General features: G+C 35.4%; 1 protein-coding gene across 36 annotated transcripts in view; it reads right to left on the bottom strand.

Annotated features, from left to right (window-relative positions):
• Positions 1 to 10,835: 10,835 nt before the first annotated feature.
• NRXN1 (neurexin 1) overlaps positions 10,836 to 16,109 on the bottom strand; it is a 1,140,616-nt gene continuing 1,135,342 nt past the window's right edge. For 35 of the 36 annotated variants that reach the window (XM_019665155.1, XM_019665157.1, XM_019665176.1 and 32 more), the window contains one exon: positions 10,836 to 14,267. In XM_019665155.1, coding sequence (XP_019520700.1) covers positions 13,960 to 14,267 — 308 coding nt within the window. In that variant the 3' untranslated portion in view covers positions 10,836 to 13,959. The remainder of the gene's footprint in view (positions 14,268 to 16,109) is intronic. The other variant, XR_002126503.1, reaches the window with a different exon arrangement.

The raw sequence follows: 16,109 nt of genomic DNA, 5'->3' as shown, positions 1-16,109 counted from the left end.
TATTTGTTCTAATTTTGAGAATAATGTTATTGCTATTTTGATAGGGATTGCATTATTGTGTAGATTGCTTTGGGTAGTATGGTCATTTAAATGACATTAATCCTTCCAGTCCATGAACTTGGCATATCCTTTCATTTATTTATGTCCTCTTTAATTCCTTTCTTAAATGTCTTATAGCTTTCAGAGTACAGGTCTTTCAACTCCTTGCTTAAATTTATTCCTAGATATTTTATTCCTTTTGATGCAATTATACATGACATTGTTTACTAAAATTTTTCCTGATTGTTCATCATTAGTGCATAGGAATGTGATAGGTTTCTGTATATTATTTTTTATATTGTTACTTTCCTAATTATTCTATTAATATTTTCAAGGATTCTTTAGGTTTTTCTGTATATAACATCATGTCATCTACAAAAAGTGGCAGTTTTACTTCTTCCTTTCCAATTTGGATGCCTTTAAAAAATTTTTTTTTATTGTTAGTTTCAGGTGTACAGAACAATGCAATAGTTATCCTTTTCACCCTCACAAAGTAACAACCCCCCTCTCCCTATCTATTGCCCTCCCCCCCCGATATCATGCTTATCTATTACAATTCCATTGACTCCATTCCCACTCTCTACTCCATGTCCCATGACTATATGTATATATAATTATAGTTGACATACAATATTATTCAACATCAGCTTCAGAAATAGAGTGTGGTGGTCAGTGCACTGCTGGTGGGACTGCAGACTGGTGCAGCCATTATGGAAATCAGTATGGAGGTATCTCAAAAATCTGGAAATGGAACTACCTTATGACCCAGCAATCCCACTCTTAAGTATTTATCAAAAAAAAACCCAATACATTAATCTTAAAAAAATATATGTACCCCTATGTTCATTGTGGCACTATTCACAATAGCTAAGACTTGGAAACAACCAAAATGCCCATTGGTAGATGACTGGATTAAGAAATTTTGGTACATTCACACAATGGAGTATTACTCAGCTATAAAGAAGAAGAAAATTTTACCATTTGAAACAATATGGATGGAACTAGAGAACATTATGCTAAGTGAAATAAGTCAGTCAGAGAAAGACAAATACCATATGATCTCACTTATACATGGATTCTAAGGTACTGAATGGATGGGAGATGTGGATGGAGATAGTCTCAGAGACACGGAGGAAAAACTGAGGTTGTTAGTAGGGAGGGGGTGGGGATGAAGGAGAAGGGATGAGACAATACAAATTGGTAACTACAATATGGCCTCAGGGATAGAAAAAGACAGTCTTGGGAATATAATCAATAATGTTGTAAATATTTCTTAGGGGGCCAGATGGACTCATGTCTTGTGGGGAAGACCACTTCATAGTCGGTGTGGATGCCTTTTATTTCTTTGTCTGTTTTCTGTGGCTAGGACTTCCAATACTACTATATTAAATAATAGTGGTGAGAGTAGGCATTCTTTTCTTGTTCCTGATCTTAGAGAAAAAGCTTTTCAGCTTTTCACCATTGAATATGATGTTATCTGTGAGCTTGTCATGTATAGCTTTTATCAAGTTCAGGTAAGTTTCTTCCATATGAACTTTGTTGAGAGTTTTTATCATAAACAGATGTTGAATATTGTTAAATGCATTTTCTGCATCCATTGAGATGATCATATTATTTTTATTCTTGCTTTTGTTGATGTGATAAATCACATTAACTGTTTTGCAGATGTTGAGCCACCCTTGTATCCCTGGTATAAATCCCACTTTGTCTTGGTGTATAATTCTTTTAATGCACTGTTGAATTCAGTTTGCTAATATTTTGTTTAAAATGTTGACAGTTATGTTCATCAGGTATATTGGCCTATAATTCTCTTTTTTTGTAGTGTCTTTATCTGGTTTTGGTATTAGTGTAATGCTGGCCTCATAGAATTACTTTAGAAGTGTTTCTTCCTCTTCAATTTTTTGAAATAAAATTGAGAAGGATAGGCAGTAATTCTTTAAATGTTGTGTAGAATTCACCAGTGAAGCCATTTGGGCCTGGGCTTTTGTTAGTTGGGAGTTTTTTTATTACTGGTTCAATTTTATTTCAAGTTAATTGTTATGTTTAGAGTCTCTGGTTTAGTCTTGGAAGGTTGTGTTCCTAGAAATTTATCCATTCTTCTAGATTGTCCAATTTATTGGCATATAATTGTTCATAATATTCCTTAATACTTTGTATTTGTGCTTCTACTTGTAATCTCTCCTCTTTCATTTCTGATTTTATTTGTGTTCTTTTCTGCTTAATGAGCCTTGCTAGAGGCTTGTCAATTTTATTTATCTTTTTAAAAAACAGCTCTTAGTTTCATCGATCTTTTTAATTGTTTTTCTATTTTCTGTTTTGTTATTTCTGCTCTGATCTTATTATTTCCTTTCTTCTGCTTACTTTGGGTTTTGTCTTTTCCTCTTTTTCTAGTTCCTTTAGGTATAAATTTAAATTGTTTGGTTTTTTCCCCTGCTTCTAGAATTAGGCTTGTATTGTTACAAACTTCCCTCTTGTAACTGCTTTTGTTGCATTCCATAAATTATGTAAGGTTTTATTTTCATTTTTATTTGTTTCAAGGTAGTTTTGGATTTCCTATTTAATTTCATCTTTGGTTCATTGGTTGTTTAGAAGGATGTTGTATAATTTCCGTGTATTTATGTTTTTTCCAGTAGTTGGTTTCATGCCATTGTGGTCAGAAATTATGCTTGATTTAATTTCAGTCTTCTGGAATTTATTGATCCTGGTTTTGTGGCCTAGTATGTGATCTATCCTGGAAAATCTTCCATGTGCACTTGAGGACAATGTGTACTCTGTTGTCTTTGGGCAAAATGCTGTATAAATATTAAGTCGAACTTGTTAAATGTGGAATTTAAGGCCGTTATTTCTTTATTGATTTTTTTGTCTGATCTATCCATTAAGATAAGTGAAGTATTAAAACCACCAACTATTACTTTTAATTTCTGCCTTTACGTCCATTAATATGTGTTTTATATACATGAGTACTCCTATGTTGGATACATAGATATTTACAAGTTATATCCTCTTTTGGATTGACCCCTTTATCATTATGTAATGTTCTTCTTTGCCTCTTTTTACATTCTTTGCTTTAAAGTCTATTTTGTCTGAAATGAGTGTTGCTACTACATCTTTTTTTTCATTTCTATTTGCATGGAATATATGTTTTTTTCCATCCCTTCACTTTCAGTCCGTCTGTGTCTTTCAATCTAAAGTGAATAGTTTTTTTTCCATTATAATATACTTTTTTAATTAAAATTGATTGGGGTGACAATGGTTATCAAAATTACATAGGTTTCAAGTGTACAATTCTGTAACACATCATCTATATATCACATTGTGTGTTCATCACCCAAAGTCAGTTCTTCTTCCATCACCATATATTTAACCCCTTTTACCCTCATCCACCACTCCTCTCCCCCCTTACCCTCTGGTAACCACATAGACACAGACAATAGTATAATATATAAAATGAACAGTTTTAAAGCAGCATATAGATGGGTCATTGTTTTTTGAGTTTTTTTTTTAAATCCATTCTTCCTCCCTATGTCTTTTGATTGGAGATTTTAGTACATTTACATTTAAAGTAATGATTGATAGATATGGGCTTATTACCATTTTGTTAATTATTTGGTTGTTTCTATTGTTCTTTGTCCCTTCTTTTTTTGGATCTCTTTCCTTTTGATTTGCTGGTATTCTTTAGTGTTTCAATTGGATTCCTTTCTCTTCTTTTTTTTGTGTGTGTTTTTGGCTTATAGTTACCATGAGATTCATATATCTTCAGTAACATCTATAACAGTCTATTTTAAGTGGACAAATATTTAAGTTCAATTGAATTCTAAAAACACTACATTTTTAGTACCCCCTCCACTCTTTATATTTTGATGTCATGTTTTATATTTATTTTTATTATGTATCCCCTGATTATTTATTGTATTTATAGTTAATTTTATCACTACTGTCTTTAACCTTCCTATTAGCTTATTAAGTGGTTGATTCCCTGTGGTTATTATATATTTGTGTTTGGCAGTAAGACTTTTTTTCTTTCCTCTATTTTCTTATTTTTGTTTATGGACTTTTCTGTATAAAGGAGAACCTTTAACATTTCTTGCAAGACTGGTTTAGTGGTTGTGAACTCCTTTAGTTTTTGTTTGTCTGGGAGACTTTTTACTTCTCCTTTAATTCTTATATATTGCTGGATATAGTATTTGAGGTTGTAGATTCCTTTCTTTGAGCACTTTAAATATTTCCTGCCACTCCTTCTGGCCTCTAAAATTGCTTCTGAGAAATCAGCTGATAGCCTTATGGGGTTTCCTTGTATGTAACTCCTTGTTTCTCTCTTGCCACTTCAAGATTGTCTCTTTTTCCTTAACTTTGTCATTTTAATTACAATATGTCTTTGTGAGGGTCTCTTTGGGTTTATCCTGTTTGGAACTCTCTGTGCTCCTTTGACCTAGATTTCTCTTTCTGTCTCCAGAATGGGAAAGGTTTTAGCCATCATTTCTTCCAATATTCTTTTTGCCTTTTTCTTTCTCTCTTCTTCTGGAATCCTTATAAAGCAATTGTTAGCACACTTGATGTTTTCCCAGAGATCTCTTGTACTATCCTCATTTTTTTTAATTCTTATTTTTTTCCTAATTTTGCTGTTCTGGTTGATTTCTACTATTCTGTCTTCCAAGTTGCTACTTTGTTCTTTATTAGCTGATCTGCTGCTCGTTCCTTCTAATGTCTTCATTTCAGTTATTGTATTCTTCGTCTCTGATTCTTTATTACATTTTCTATCTCATTGTTGAAATGCTTTCTGAGTTCCATTATTCTACTCTCAATTATGTTGAGCATCTTTATGACTCTTTGTTTGAATTCTTTATCAGAAAAACTACTTTTCTCCATTTTATTAGGGGTTTTCTCCAGGTCTGTCTTTTCTTTCTTTCTTTCTTTCTTTCTATCTTTCTTTCTTTCTTTCTTCTTTCTTTCTTTCTTTCTTTCTTTCTTTCTCTTTTCTTTCTTTCTTGTGTCTTCATTTACAGCATATTCTTTTTTCTTTCCATTTTGTTTGACTTTCTGTGTTTCCTTTTATGAGTTAAATGGAATCTCTCTCCCCCTGCCTTGAAAGAGTGGCCTCTGTGTAGACTATGTGTTGGATAGTTTGGGCAGGCCAATTGTAGTTAGGGCAGGCATGTGTGATGCTTGATGTGTGGCCTGGCCTGAAGATATGGGTATCGGGTGAGGCAGCCTGGTTTACATGGGGCTGCACTCTTGGCATACCCTGCTGCTTTAACTATCTGTTATAAGAGCAAGGTCTGAGCTGGGCTCCTTTGCATGCTTGTATATCAATACCTCATGAGCTTTGCCCTTTCTCCTGGTAGGGCAGCCTTGTGTGCTAGCTCAGCCATACTTCACTAATTCTGCATGCTCAGTGCAGCTCCTTGCATGGTCAGCTATGCCCCATTCTACACCTGGCAGCCCTGTGTGCTTGCCCTGTTACTTTAATTGCCTGCCATCAGAGTAGGGTCTGTGTGGGGCTGCCCTGCCTGACTGCATCTCAATACCCTACTAGCTACAGCCTTGCTCTGGCTAGGGCAACCTTGTTTGCATGCATAGTCATACTTTGCTAATTCAGCAGTCTATCCAGGCAGGACAGCCCTGCATGTGGGCGCCACAAAGTTTGACTAGTGCCACACTTTCTTCTAGTGTGTCAGTCCAATGTGCATATGCAGCAGTGCCCCACTATCTCTACACTTTCTCTGAACAGGGTAGCCCTCTAGGTGGATACTGTAGCATTTTGCTAGCTTTACACTTTCTTTGGTTGGGGGAGTCCCATGTGTGCATGGAGCTGAGTGGGTGCCTAAAGTAGCACCTTGCTGTACTCACTGGATCAATCTCTGTTTGGAAGGGGCCCTTGTATGCATGCTATGGCTCATTCTTGTTCCTGCTGGGTCTAACTCCAGTTTGGGTCATTGGGGACATGCTACAGTGCTCTGCAGATGGGCCAGGGAAACTGGGTGGAGCTCCTGCCTGCTATCCACATGCAGGGGTAACATAAACAAATGTGCTCACCAGTTCCTGGGTTCCTGGGTTGTTTCCTCATCTCTTGGAGTGCTCTTTTGAGTTTCCCCAACATTCTCTATGTAGTCTCTCTTGCTTGTTGTGCAGAAGTTATTCAATTAGCTCACAGGTCTCTCAGGAGAAATTGTAAATACAGATCACATTCCATGTTTTGTTGGGAGGGAGTTAGCTCATTGTCCTATGCCACCATGTTGGACCCACCTCCTGGGACATACCAACTTAATTTAAAAAAGCACCTCAACATTCCTGACTTGGTCATAATATTTTATAGGCAACTTTAAATAATTTAGTTGAGATATTGTGGGCAGAGTAGAAAAAAGGAGATTGTTCTGGTGAAGCTGGAGAAATCTGGGAAAGTAAAGACTATATTGAATATGAACTCACAGATAAATTTGACTTCTGCTATGGGTGATGCAGGGAAGATTTAATCTGAAATCCACCAGCTAATAGCTCAAGGTTCTTTATTCTGTCAGTCCTGTCACAATTGAAAGCCAAGTGATTAATACAAAAATTGGGTGTGCTATTAATAATTATGTAGAATACAGAAACTCTAATTCTCTGACAGCCTAGAAATACCACTTCCTAAAAATGGGAAGCACTAAACTCATAAGCCAGAATCAGTGTGAATGCCCAATGATGTCATGGTTACAAATTGGTGGTTTCCATAATTAGGCACATACTCATTTCGTTAGACTATGTGAAAGATATTATGGAAAAATCTTTTGCTTTTTTATTTTAAAGAGTAACAAAATGCCAAATTATACATTTACATCGAGTCAGGAGAAGGTGAATGAAATAAGATTCCCTAACACGCCTTAAAACTTGTGTTATGTTGCTCAACATCTTTTGTCAAGTTTTCCTTACAGTAAAAGGGAATAAGATCTTCCCCATCTCCATCACATTTATTACCCAGCAGAATTGAGAGAGCAATTGATACCATATGTAGGAATGTTAGAGCCACTTCGAATAAAAGCAGGAATACTGGAAGGCTTTTTCTACCATCTTATATTCCTGATAGGGATTTTAAGTATGTTATGCATGACACTGAGTATTCATGGACCATAGGCTACAGAGATATCAAAATGCATAGGTATTGCAGTACCAAGGAAATACTAAACACTTAGAAAGACTATAAACAAGGTGAGTTGGAATATCTGATTTAGCACAGACAGTTCTAATTCAATTATGGAAATGAATCAAGTATTTCAGAGCAGGTCTCATCTGGAATCATACAAAAATCCCAAGATGAGAAGAAATACTGGGTTGTTGGAAAAGCCATGACGCATTTTTCTACATTTTTCGTTGCCAAAATGTGTCATGACTTTTGCAACAACCCAATATTTACAAAAGATTTGGAACCATGGTGTATTAACTGATAAAAAAAAATTATTAGTAAAAAGAAAGACTCCTAAAATGTTCAAATTTGAGTTATTGTGACAGAATGAAAAAATATGTAAATCTTAAAGTAGACAACATGGGCCATGGGACTGGCTGGCTCTGCCTTTTAGTAGCTAACTGATTTGGGGCAAATCCACCCTCCTGAGCCCCAATCCCGTCACTATGAAATGGGTGATGAATAATAATTTCCCTGACAACTTTAAGGTTTTGTTTGTATAAGTATCACATATATCAAAATGAAATAATGTTTCAAATACATTAGGCTGTAATGAGTTCTAAAAATGTGAAGTATTATTTAAAAAATAGCTATACCTTTTAAAGGCCATATACTTAATATTTTTTATGAATTAAGTTTTGCAGAGATAATACAATTTTAAATGCATTACAAGGATATGCTATTTAAAGGCATCTTTTGGGAAATAATTTTGTGAAACTATTTTTTATATACTGTATATTTTTTAAAGTCAGGTATATTGAAAAGTCCAGAATATGGAAGAGTTTACACGACATAATAGCAAAACAAATGATAGTTTTAAGAATTTTTGCCTTAAAAAGAAAAGAACCTTTCCTACTTAGTTTTTTGACTGCTCACATGTTGTTCGAGTCAAATTTATTAATTGATTTAGATTTTATCAGTTTCTTGTGAGTAAGTTGATAAGCTTTTTAGGGTGTTCCCCAGGAACAAGGTGAAAGACATAAGTACCAACCTAATGGAACACTTTAGCCCATATTGTAATTATTTCATTGGTTTTATTTGCTGATATTTACCTTGGGAAGTTTATAAAGTATGTACCTCATGTTTCTCATATGGTCTGCTAGGTTCAAAGAAGTCGATGTTTAATAATTATTAATTTTGTGTATCTTTGGTGGTTAAATTGTTATTGTGAAATTGTATAATTACTTGACAACCCATTTCATCCCTCTAAGGAGTGTTGTTGGTTCTGTGCCTAGATAGTTTTCTATATTTTATTCTTTTTTTTTTAATTATTGAGTAAATATACAATCATTTATTTAACCATTGAGGCAAATTTTATATTTAGTGGGTTCTCAAGTTTGTTTGATTTTTTTTTTAAGATTTTTATTGGGGAATTAGGGGGAAGGGGAACAGACAAGTTGCTGTCTTTTTGTTCTTCAGTTTAGTTGTGGAGGACGTTGCTTCACTGGCCCAAGTTGGCACCATCATTGCACTCTTCCCGGGCGAGGCAGATGAGTCGCCAGCTTCTGAACGGCCACTCACAGCAGCTGCTGGCCGCTCACGCTGGCTGCTGGCTACACACAGTAGCCCATGGCAACCCACTGCAGCAGGGGCTGCAGCCTATGCTGTCGCCGGCGACCCACGGCAGCCCAGCTCCAGGTTGAGCTGTTGTTCAGCATCTTAGCTGTGGAGGGCAGTGTCACTGGCCCTCATATGTGGGATCCGAACCGGGGCCCTCTGGCATCCCAAGCCAGTTCTTAACCAGCGCGCCACTCAGCCGGCCCTCTATATTTTATTCTTAATGAAACATGTAATTGGAGAAAAACTTATTTTTTTACATTTTCCAATATATAAATCAGAAAAGCAGAATTTTAATTTTTATCCCCATGGTATTCTTGGCATGTGTGCTTCCAACTGGTGATCTTTAAGATCATTCTATGAGATTGCTCTCTGTTCCCAATCTCTAAGTTCAGTTCTCAGATTGCTCACACATTTCTTAGCTTCCACTTGGAAGTTAAGATGACATGCATAAATTTCCTTATAAATAATTTAGTTGGTAGACTAAATATGTTCCAAGATGCATGATATATCTGACATGAAAAATAAATGCTTATACTTTGCTGAAATCTATCTGAATGCAAAATGAACATGAAATAAATTTGCACCCACTCTCACAATCAAAATTAAAAAAAAATGTTCAGGAAACACAGTGTACTGCTTTTGAAACTGAAGTATTACATACAACACTATTTTTACACAATTCAGATGACCTAGCAAAAATCTGAAAACTTTGGGTCAGGTATTTTTTGCTTGATTTCTGTATAGGTTATAGACTTGAATGGTTTATAGAGGTGAAAATTTTCACTCTCTTCCCAAGATAATGGAGCTCTCCACATATATCTGCCAACTTTATAACTACTGTTAGAAGTTAGTAACCCAAGAGGCCTAATCATTGGGCTCTGGGGATCTGTGCTCCACAACTCGAGAATCCTTGATCTGTTTATTACTAATAAATTTTACACAGCTACAATCTTTGAAATTTCATACATTTTTTAGCTAAGCTAAATTATATAGCCTTGAATTTAGACATGAAGAAGATGTGGATTGTTCCCATTAATTTAAAAGTCATGAGTTAATACAAAAAAAAATAACGTGTGTAGGATGATGTAGTACAAAATGGATTAAGTATTTATGTTGAAAGCTTTTATTGTGAAGAAGACAAAAGCCCAAGCCCAAGCTTTTCTGTGACAATATTATTTTCAAAGGCCAGAGGTTGAAAACAGTTACTAACAGTCTAAAACATACCCAAGGTAACTGGTGGGTCATCTGATTTCCAAAAAGTCACTTTGCTTTTGTGAAAAAAATAAACATAGTTATATGGAAAATGAACAAGTATATTTCTTTTTATTTTTTTAAATTACTTAAAAAAATTTTTTTAAGGAGGGTGCAGCTCACAGTGGCAGCTCACATATGGGGATTGAACCGGCAACCTTGGCGTTAGTAGCACCACGCTGTAACCAACTGAGCTAACCGGCCACCCCCCAACAAGTATATTTCTTGACACTCTTGTTTTCCGTATTTTATTTTTCAAATAGCTAAACCTGAGCAAACATTTTTGACTTGTTTTCTTACTGAATTTATATTATGATGAAAAATAGTACACAGATAACCACTTTTTCTTTGCAGTTAGTTCTTCTAGGCATATTAGTAGTTCTTATTAGCCTTATTACCCTATGAGGTTGGTATTATTACCCTTCATTTACTAATAAGGAAAGAGAGCCAGAGAAATTAGGTAACTTGTAGCTAGTAAGTGATAGTGTTGGAGTTTAGTCATAGATTTACTTAACTTGAATTACATTGCTTTTTATAGAGAAAACCATATTTATGAAATCAGCATCTTTGTTTTCAACTAGTTCTATGAGTTTGTAGTTTCACGTATAGCAAGATAAAAAGATGTAAAGAAAGGTACATTTTTAGTGACTGTATCTTTAAGTTTATAAATGTAGAGGTGTTTAATGAATATTAAAATCCAAGAAAAACAGAGTCAGTGTTCTTCCCCTGCTTGTCTGAGGACTGGTTTTTTTTTCAAATGCAGTCTTCTGTGTCATTTTGCCCCCAAATGGTGCCATGCATATTTTTATTTAAATCAATAAATCCACAGTTGTATTAAGAAATATTTTATTAACAAAACAGTAAATTCCACTTGCTTAGCATTTCCAATAATGGATAAATTGGCCTTGCAACAGAAAAACAAAACAAAACAAAACCCTTAGATACCCAGTCACACAGAGCACTAAAAGGGGAGGGTTGTGTGGCCTTTCTTTGATGTCTTAGGGATTGACCACCTCATACATTATCATAGTATTTGTTTTTTAAAAAAGGCAACACATTACATGGATAAAAAAGAAGCAGACTCAATCAGAAAAGTTACAGTCTAGAGATGTAATCAGATTTATGCCAGGTAGTGTGAAATCCTTTATTAACTGCAAACTATGCGTGGAACCCTGATACTTTTGGTATGAAGATACTTGGATTTTTAGTCACATCTTTTTCTCTCCCTAGCTCATGTTCCTCTCTTTTCTTTCTCTACTTTAAAAGAAAGAAGAAAAAAAGAAAAAAAAATTGCTAGATTTTGTGTAGGCCAATAACATTAGAAATAGTTTTACTGACAATATTAGATTATATCATTGCATGAAATTTTAAAATTTATGTTGGAAAGAAACATTGCAATCAATCCCAAACAACACACTTCATAGATATACTGCTTAAAAATACATTATTTATTTTCTATCATATTTTAGAATCTTTCCAGATGGAAACTAGTTCAAGCTCAGTAGATCAAATGGAAAAGCAACCATTTCTTTTTAAAACCTCAAGATGTAAATGAGTGGTTTTAATCTACCTTCTTAGTTCACTGGCTTTCCCTGAGTAAGACTGAATGAGAGGGGAAAATAAGACATGACTTTTTTAACCTAGCAAATTAAAAAAAAAAAAAGAAAGAAAGAAAAAAGCTGAAACAAAAGTAATGGATGTTAAATTTTAGTTTGATACCTCTACTTTCTGGGTCACGAAAAGCCTTTAAGGCTTTTCTATACAACAATTACTTGACAACCATAGATAGTGGTGATTTGCTATGAGTTGTACATGTTTCTAAGGTGTTGTATGTCTGAAATCCAGGCCACTTCTTGGCTTTTTTTCATCAACTAAAGTATTACAAAAGATGTTTTGCATTTTTTTGCCTTTGCTGATTAAAGCTAATTGTAAAGGTATTCTTCTATAAAATCTATAATTTTAGATGTTAAAGTAATGCAACCAATTTTTACTGAGGCATCACCTTCCATTCTAATAATGCATTTCTTTTGCAATTACTTTCTCATGCTGATAATTTATTGCTATAAACATCATTGAAACAATATGCAAAAACAAGTGTATAATTTATACTTTCCTACTGCTTAATGTGTGTTAAACTAAAACTATAATGAGATATATGTAAAACTAGAAAAGTTAAAATATAGTCAACAATCAACAGAGAAAATTTTTAAGTGGATAGTAATACAGAATCAAAAATTATTGAAAATACTTCCTTAGTTGAGAAAGTGTTTACTTTCCAAAATGTTTATCATGCACATCAAGTTCAGAGAAAAAAATAATTTTATTGGAAATGAAGTTTTCAATTGCAGCAGCCAGGGTTAACGTATAGATCAACCGATTTTGCTTCTGTAACCTCCCCCACATAATGGTTCATGTTCATGCAACAAAATACCATTGATATTCTATTTGATAAGAAAAAAAGGTTCCATTTCATTAGGGACTAAATTTTTCTCGGAGTTTCTTGGGAGCATGATCTCAATGAAGCAAATCACCCCATTTGTCATCAATACCTTAGCACAACTATCTTCCTTCTTGCTTTCCAATTTGTCAGTAAATATTTGCTATTTATGTATGTTTGGGTTTTCCATCCTTTTGATGGATTCCTCTGGATTAGTGTGTGTGTGTGTGTGTGTGTGTGTGTGTGTGTGTGTGTGTGTGCGCGCGCGCGCGCGCGCGTGCGTGTGCGTGTATTTCTAATTGTGAATAGTGAATGTATGTGCGTATTTTGGGGCGGAAAAAAGATTATAAGATACATGTGTGTATATTTTACCTTCTAATTCACACCTTCAAAAACTAAAAATTAATTGCAACAGAATGAAGGCTGTACATGGAAGGAAAAAAAAGTAGCTGAGTCTTTTTATATACATTCATACAGTTCTTTCTTAGAATAAACACTACATTGTAATTTTATTTTAAAAAAAGTAAGTAATTGTGGCAACTAATAATGGTGGCAAAAAAAAAAAAATCCAAAGAAAAAATAACCCTGAAATAATTGTTGCTCCAATGTCATAAAACCCCCTATACTTAGCAACACTTATAACATTGAATTTACCAAAAATGGCTGAAGAGCAGAGATATATTTTGCATTTTCTATACAACAGGCTATAAAACGTCACTTACCACAGTCCAGAAAGCACACAGAGATGGATTTTATATAAACATATGTAATAACATATTAAGCGTGCATGAAAATTTTCCAGTGATTGCATCTATGCCCTCTTGTTTTTGTTTTGAAATTTTAGTGTGGAAATGGGCCTTCTATTTCACATTGTTGAAAATAAGGCCTCCATCCTTTTTTCTTCTCCTTCACAACCAGAAAGGGGCTTTTTGAATGTGTTCCTACACAAGTCTTCAAAAAAGCCAGCACTTGGTTTCAAATGCAAGTTCCGACCACTGCTCCCGTTGCACCAGGTGGCAGGCTCTGCTTACAGGTTTGCAGGTTGAGTCACTCAGAATGACAGTCTTCTCTGGCAAAGGGACTAACTGACTTCTCAGGAAAGAGCTAGCACTTTGGCTAAATCCAGGATCATAGGTAGCTTTTGTGTGTGTGTGTGGTGTGTTGTTTTTGTGTCGTGCCTCGATGTTTTAATACTCCTTTGCTTTATGAATGCGTGCGGTCATCACTGTCCTTTAGAAATGTTCCAGCAACATAAAGACAGGCAGAGTAAATGGAAACACTGTGGATGTTAGCGAATTTATTGGCCCCATTCTTTTTTTTTTTTTTTCCTCTTTTTTGGAGAAACAAGAGCATGAGATACTTGTTTTTAATTTTTAAAAACAGTCTTTCCTTCCTGATTGCATTCCCTGTCTTCTTTTTGTATGTGCTTCGTAAAAAGGAAAGTAAATAAGTTTATATTATGTCTCAGATAAAATGAAGACTATTTCTATACAAGGGTCCTTTTAAGATCTCGGGATCAGACGTAATACTCTTTATCCTTGTTTTTCTTATTTTTGTTGGCGCTTTTCGCACTGCTGGGTTGCTTCTCCTTTACAACAGCCCCATTGGACTGTGCTGAGTTACTGATGTAGTTTCGACTCTCGTCGACGTGGTATGAGCCTTCATCCCGGTTCCTGTACTTGTACATGGCGTAGAGAAGGATGAGGATGCACAGAGCGGCAGCGGCTACTATCCCCACCACCATGCCCGTGGTGCTGCTCGACTCCCGAATCACTTCCGCTGAGCCTGGGTATGGCTCTCTCCCGCCTGCTCGGGTTGGGTTAGCTATAGGAGAGACGGTGAGAAAAAAACACAAAGTGATTACTGAGCTCACCGAGTGCTCGAGACCTCTTAACAACAGTTACCGTCTATTTCCATGCCTAATAGAATTGCACCCACTGCTTTAGGAAAAGTATACTGCTGGTAGGGGTAGCCATCCTTGTGCCTCGTGGTCACTAAAAACTAGGGACTAGGAACCGAAGTACTTAGGGGGAGAGTTGTTGCCGTTTTTTTCTTTCTCACAGATCCATTTTGTTAACAAGGTTTTGTTATTGCAGCCTCAAATAAGCTCCCTGTACCTCCAAAGGGCCATGCTGATGTGGTAGGTGAAAAACCATAAACCTAAGGTGGAAAATAAAATCTTAACGACCGACCTTATAATATTAATGGGTTATCACTTTAAGAGTCAAATTGATGTTGATATAGAACATTCGGGCTAACGCTAGACTCGGAATCAGGATAGTTACATTTAGGGTTATTTAAGCAATCATACTGCCCCTTGCAGTAATGATTACAGTATTGGACAATAAGATAATCCAGGCATTTTGAATAGGCTAATTGCCTGCTTATAAAAGTGTGATTTTTAGTCACGTCTTTATAAACTAAAACAGATTCCTTTTCTGTTGGGGTTATTTATTTACATAATTATGTATGTTATTAGTTCACTGGTAGAGGTTGAGAAATCACCGAAACAAAATTTGAAAGGATAAAGAAAATATTTCCCCTCATTTTTATAGACCATCTAAGTTATTCTGGAGTCAAAATTTAGTTAGTAGCTAATAGATGATAAGGGAATGGCTAGCCCAGTTTTATTCAACTGGCAAAATCCTCATTCAATCTCTCCAAAGTATGAAGAGTGTATAAAAACTCTCCCTTGGGTACAAGAAAGGGCTCATAGGGCTCGTTAATGTCTTCTCTAAGGCCTTGTCAGGCACTGGAATTGACCATCGATGGAGGGAAAATGGCCAGGGATTCAGCTTGTCCAGGAGAGGGAAAGGGGCGACTCTTTCCCTCTACATAATACACTTTAAAAAAATTGAAACAATTGAAAAGAACAGGAACTACAGAGAAATAAGACTCTATCCCATCTCTGACCCTAGGTCATGTTTCTCCATGGATTGCGTTTTCTGGCTTTCTCGGAATCTCTACCCTCTCCCCTGTCTTACAAAACAGATTTCTTTTCAACTGTATGGATTAAAAATGCTATAATTTTCAAAATATTCTTCTTTGTAAATTACGCAGGATGAATTTAAATAATTGCTAGATTGCATATATATCAGATATATATGTATGTGTATATATGTGGGGTGTGTGTGTGTGTGTTTACACACCCCAGAAATTGAACAATTCAGGGAGGCTAAAACTGTGTTTTTATTTCACTACAATTAATTACTTTTAAAAAATGTTTCTACAAAACTTCCTATTACTAATTGGGAATCATTTGCCAGTCAGAGCTCTATCCTGCCTTGTAATTTGGCTTTCAAACATCACCAGGACTTCTTGCCTACAGGTGGGTTTCTTGCTATCACGTTCCTTTCCTTCCCCAAATAAAGCCTTACAAATACTGTCACTTACAAAGTCATAGCTTTCAGTTTCAAAGCAGCAAAAAGTATACTGTGCTCTGGAGCCACAAAAGGTAGCAGGTGAAACCTTCCTATGCTGAATATATCAGTGCTTGTTTTCCAAAAGCCTATGTAACGCTGCTGAATAAAAAGCTTTGGCGTTGCTTCTGTGGCCAGGGTAGGAGAAAAAGACTATAATCCACAGCATTTGATTGCAGGAAATTAATTTCCTCTCAAGAAGAATAGAAACTACTGAGGAAACTCTGTTACTACCTGACAAACCAAA

Source organism: Hipposideros armiger, unplaced genomic scaffold (assembly GCF_001890085.2).
Source record: "Hipposideros armiger isolate ML-2016 unplaced genomic scaffold, ASM189008v1 scaffold_435, whole genome shotgun sequence".
Taxonomy (NCBI): domain Eukaryota; kingdom Metazoa; phylum Chordata; class Mammalia; order Chiroptera; family Hipposideridae; genus Hipposideros; species Hipposideros armiger.
The sequence above is the reverse complement of the archived record's forward strand: the minus strand, read 5'-3'. Positions and strand labels throughout refer to the sequence as shown.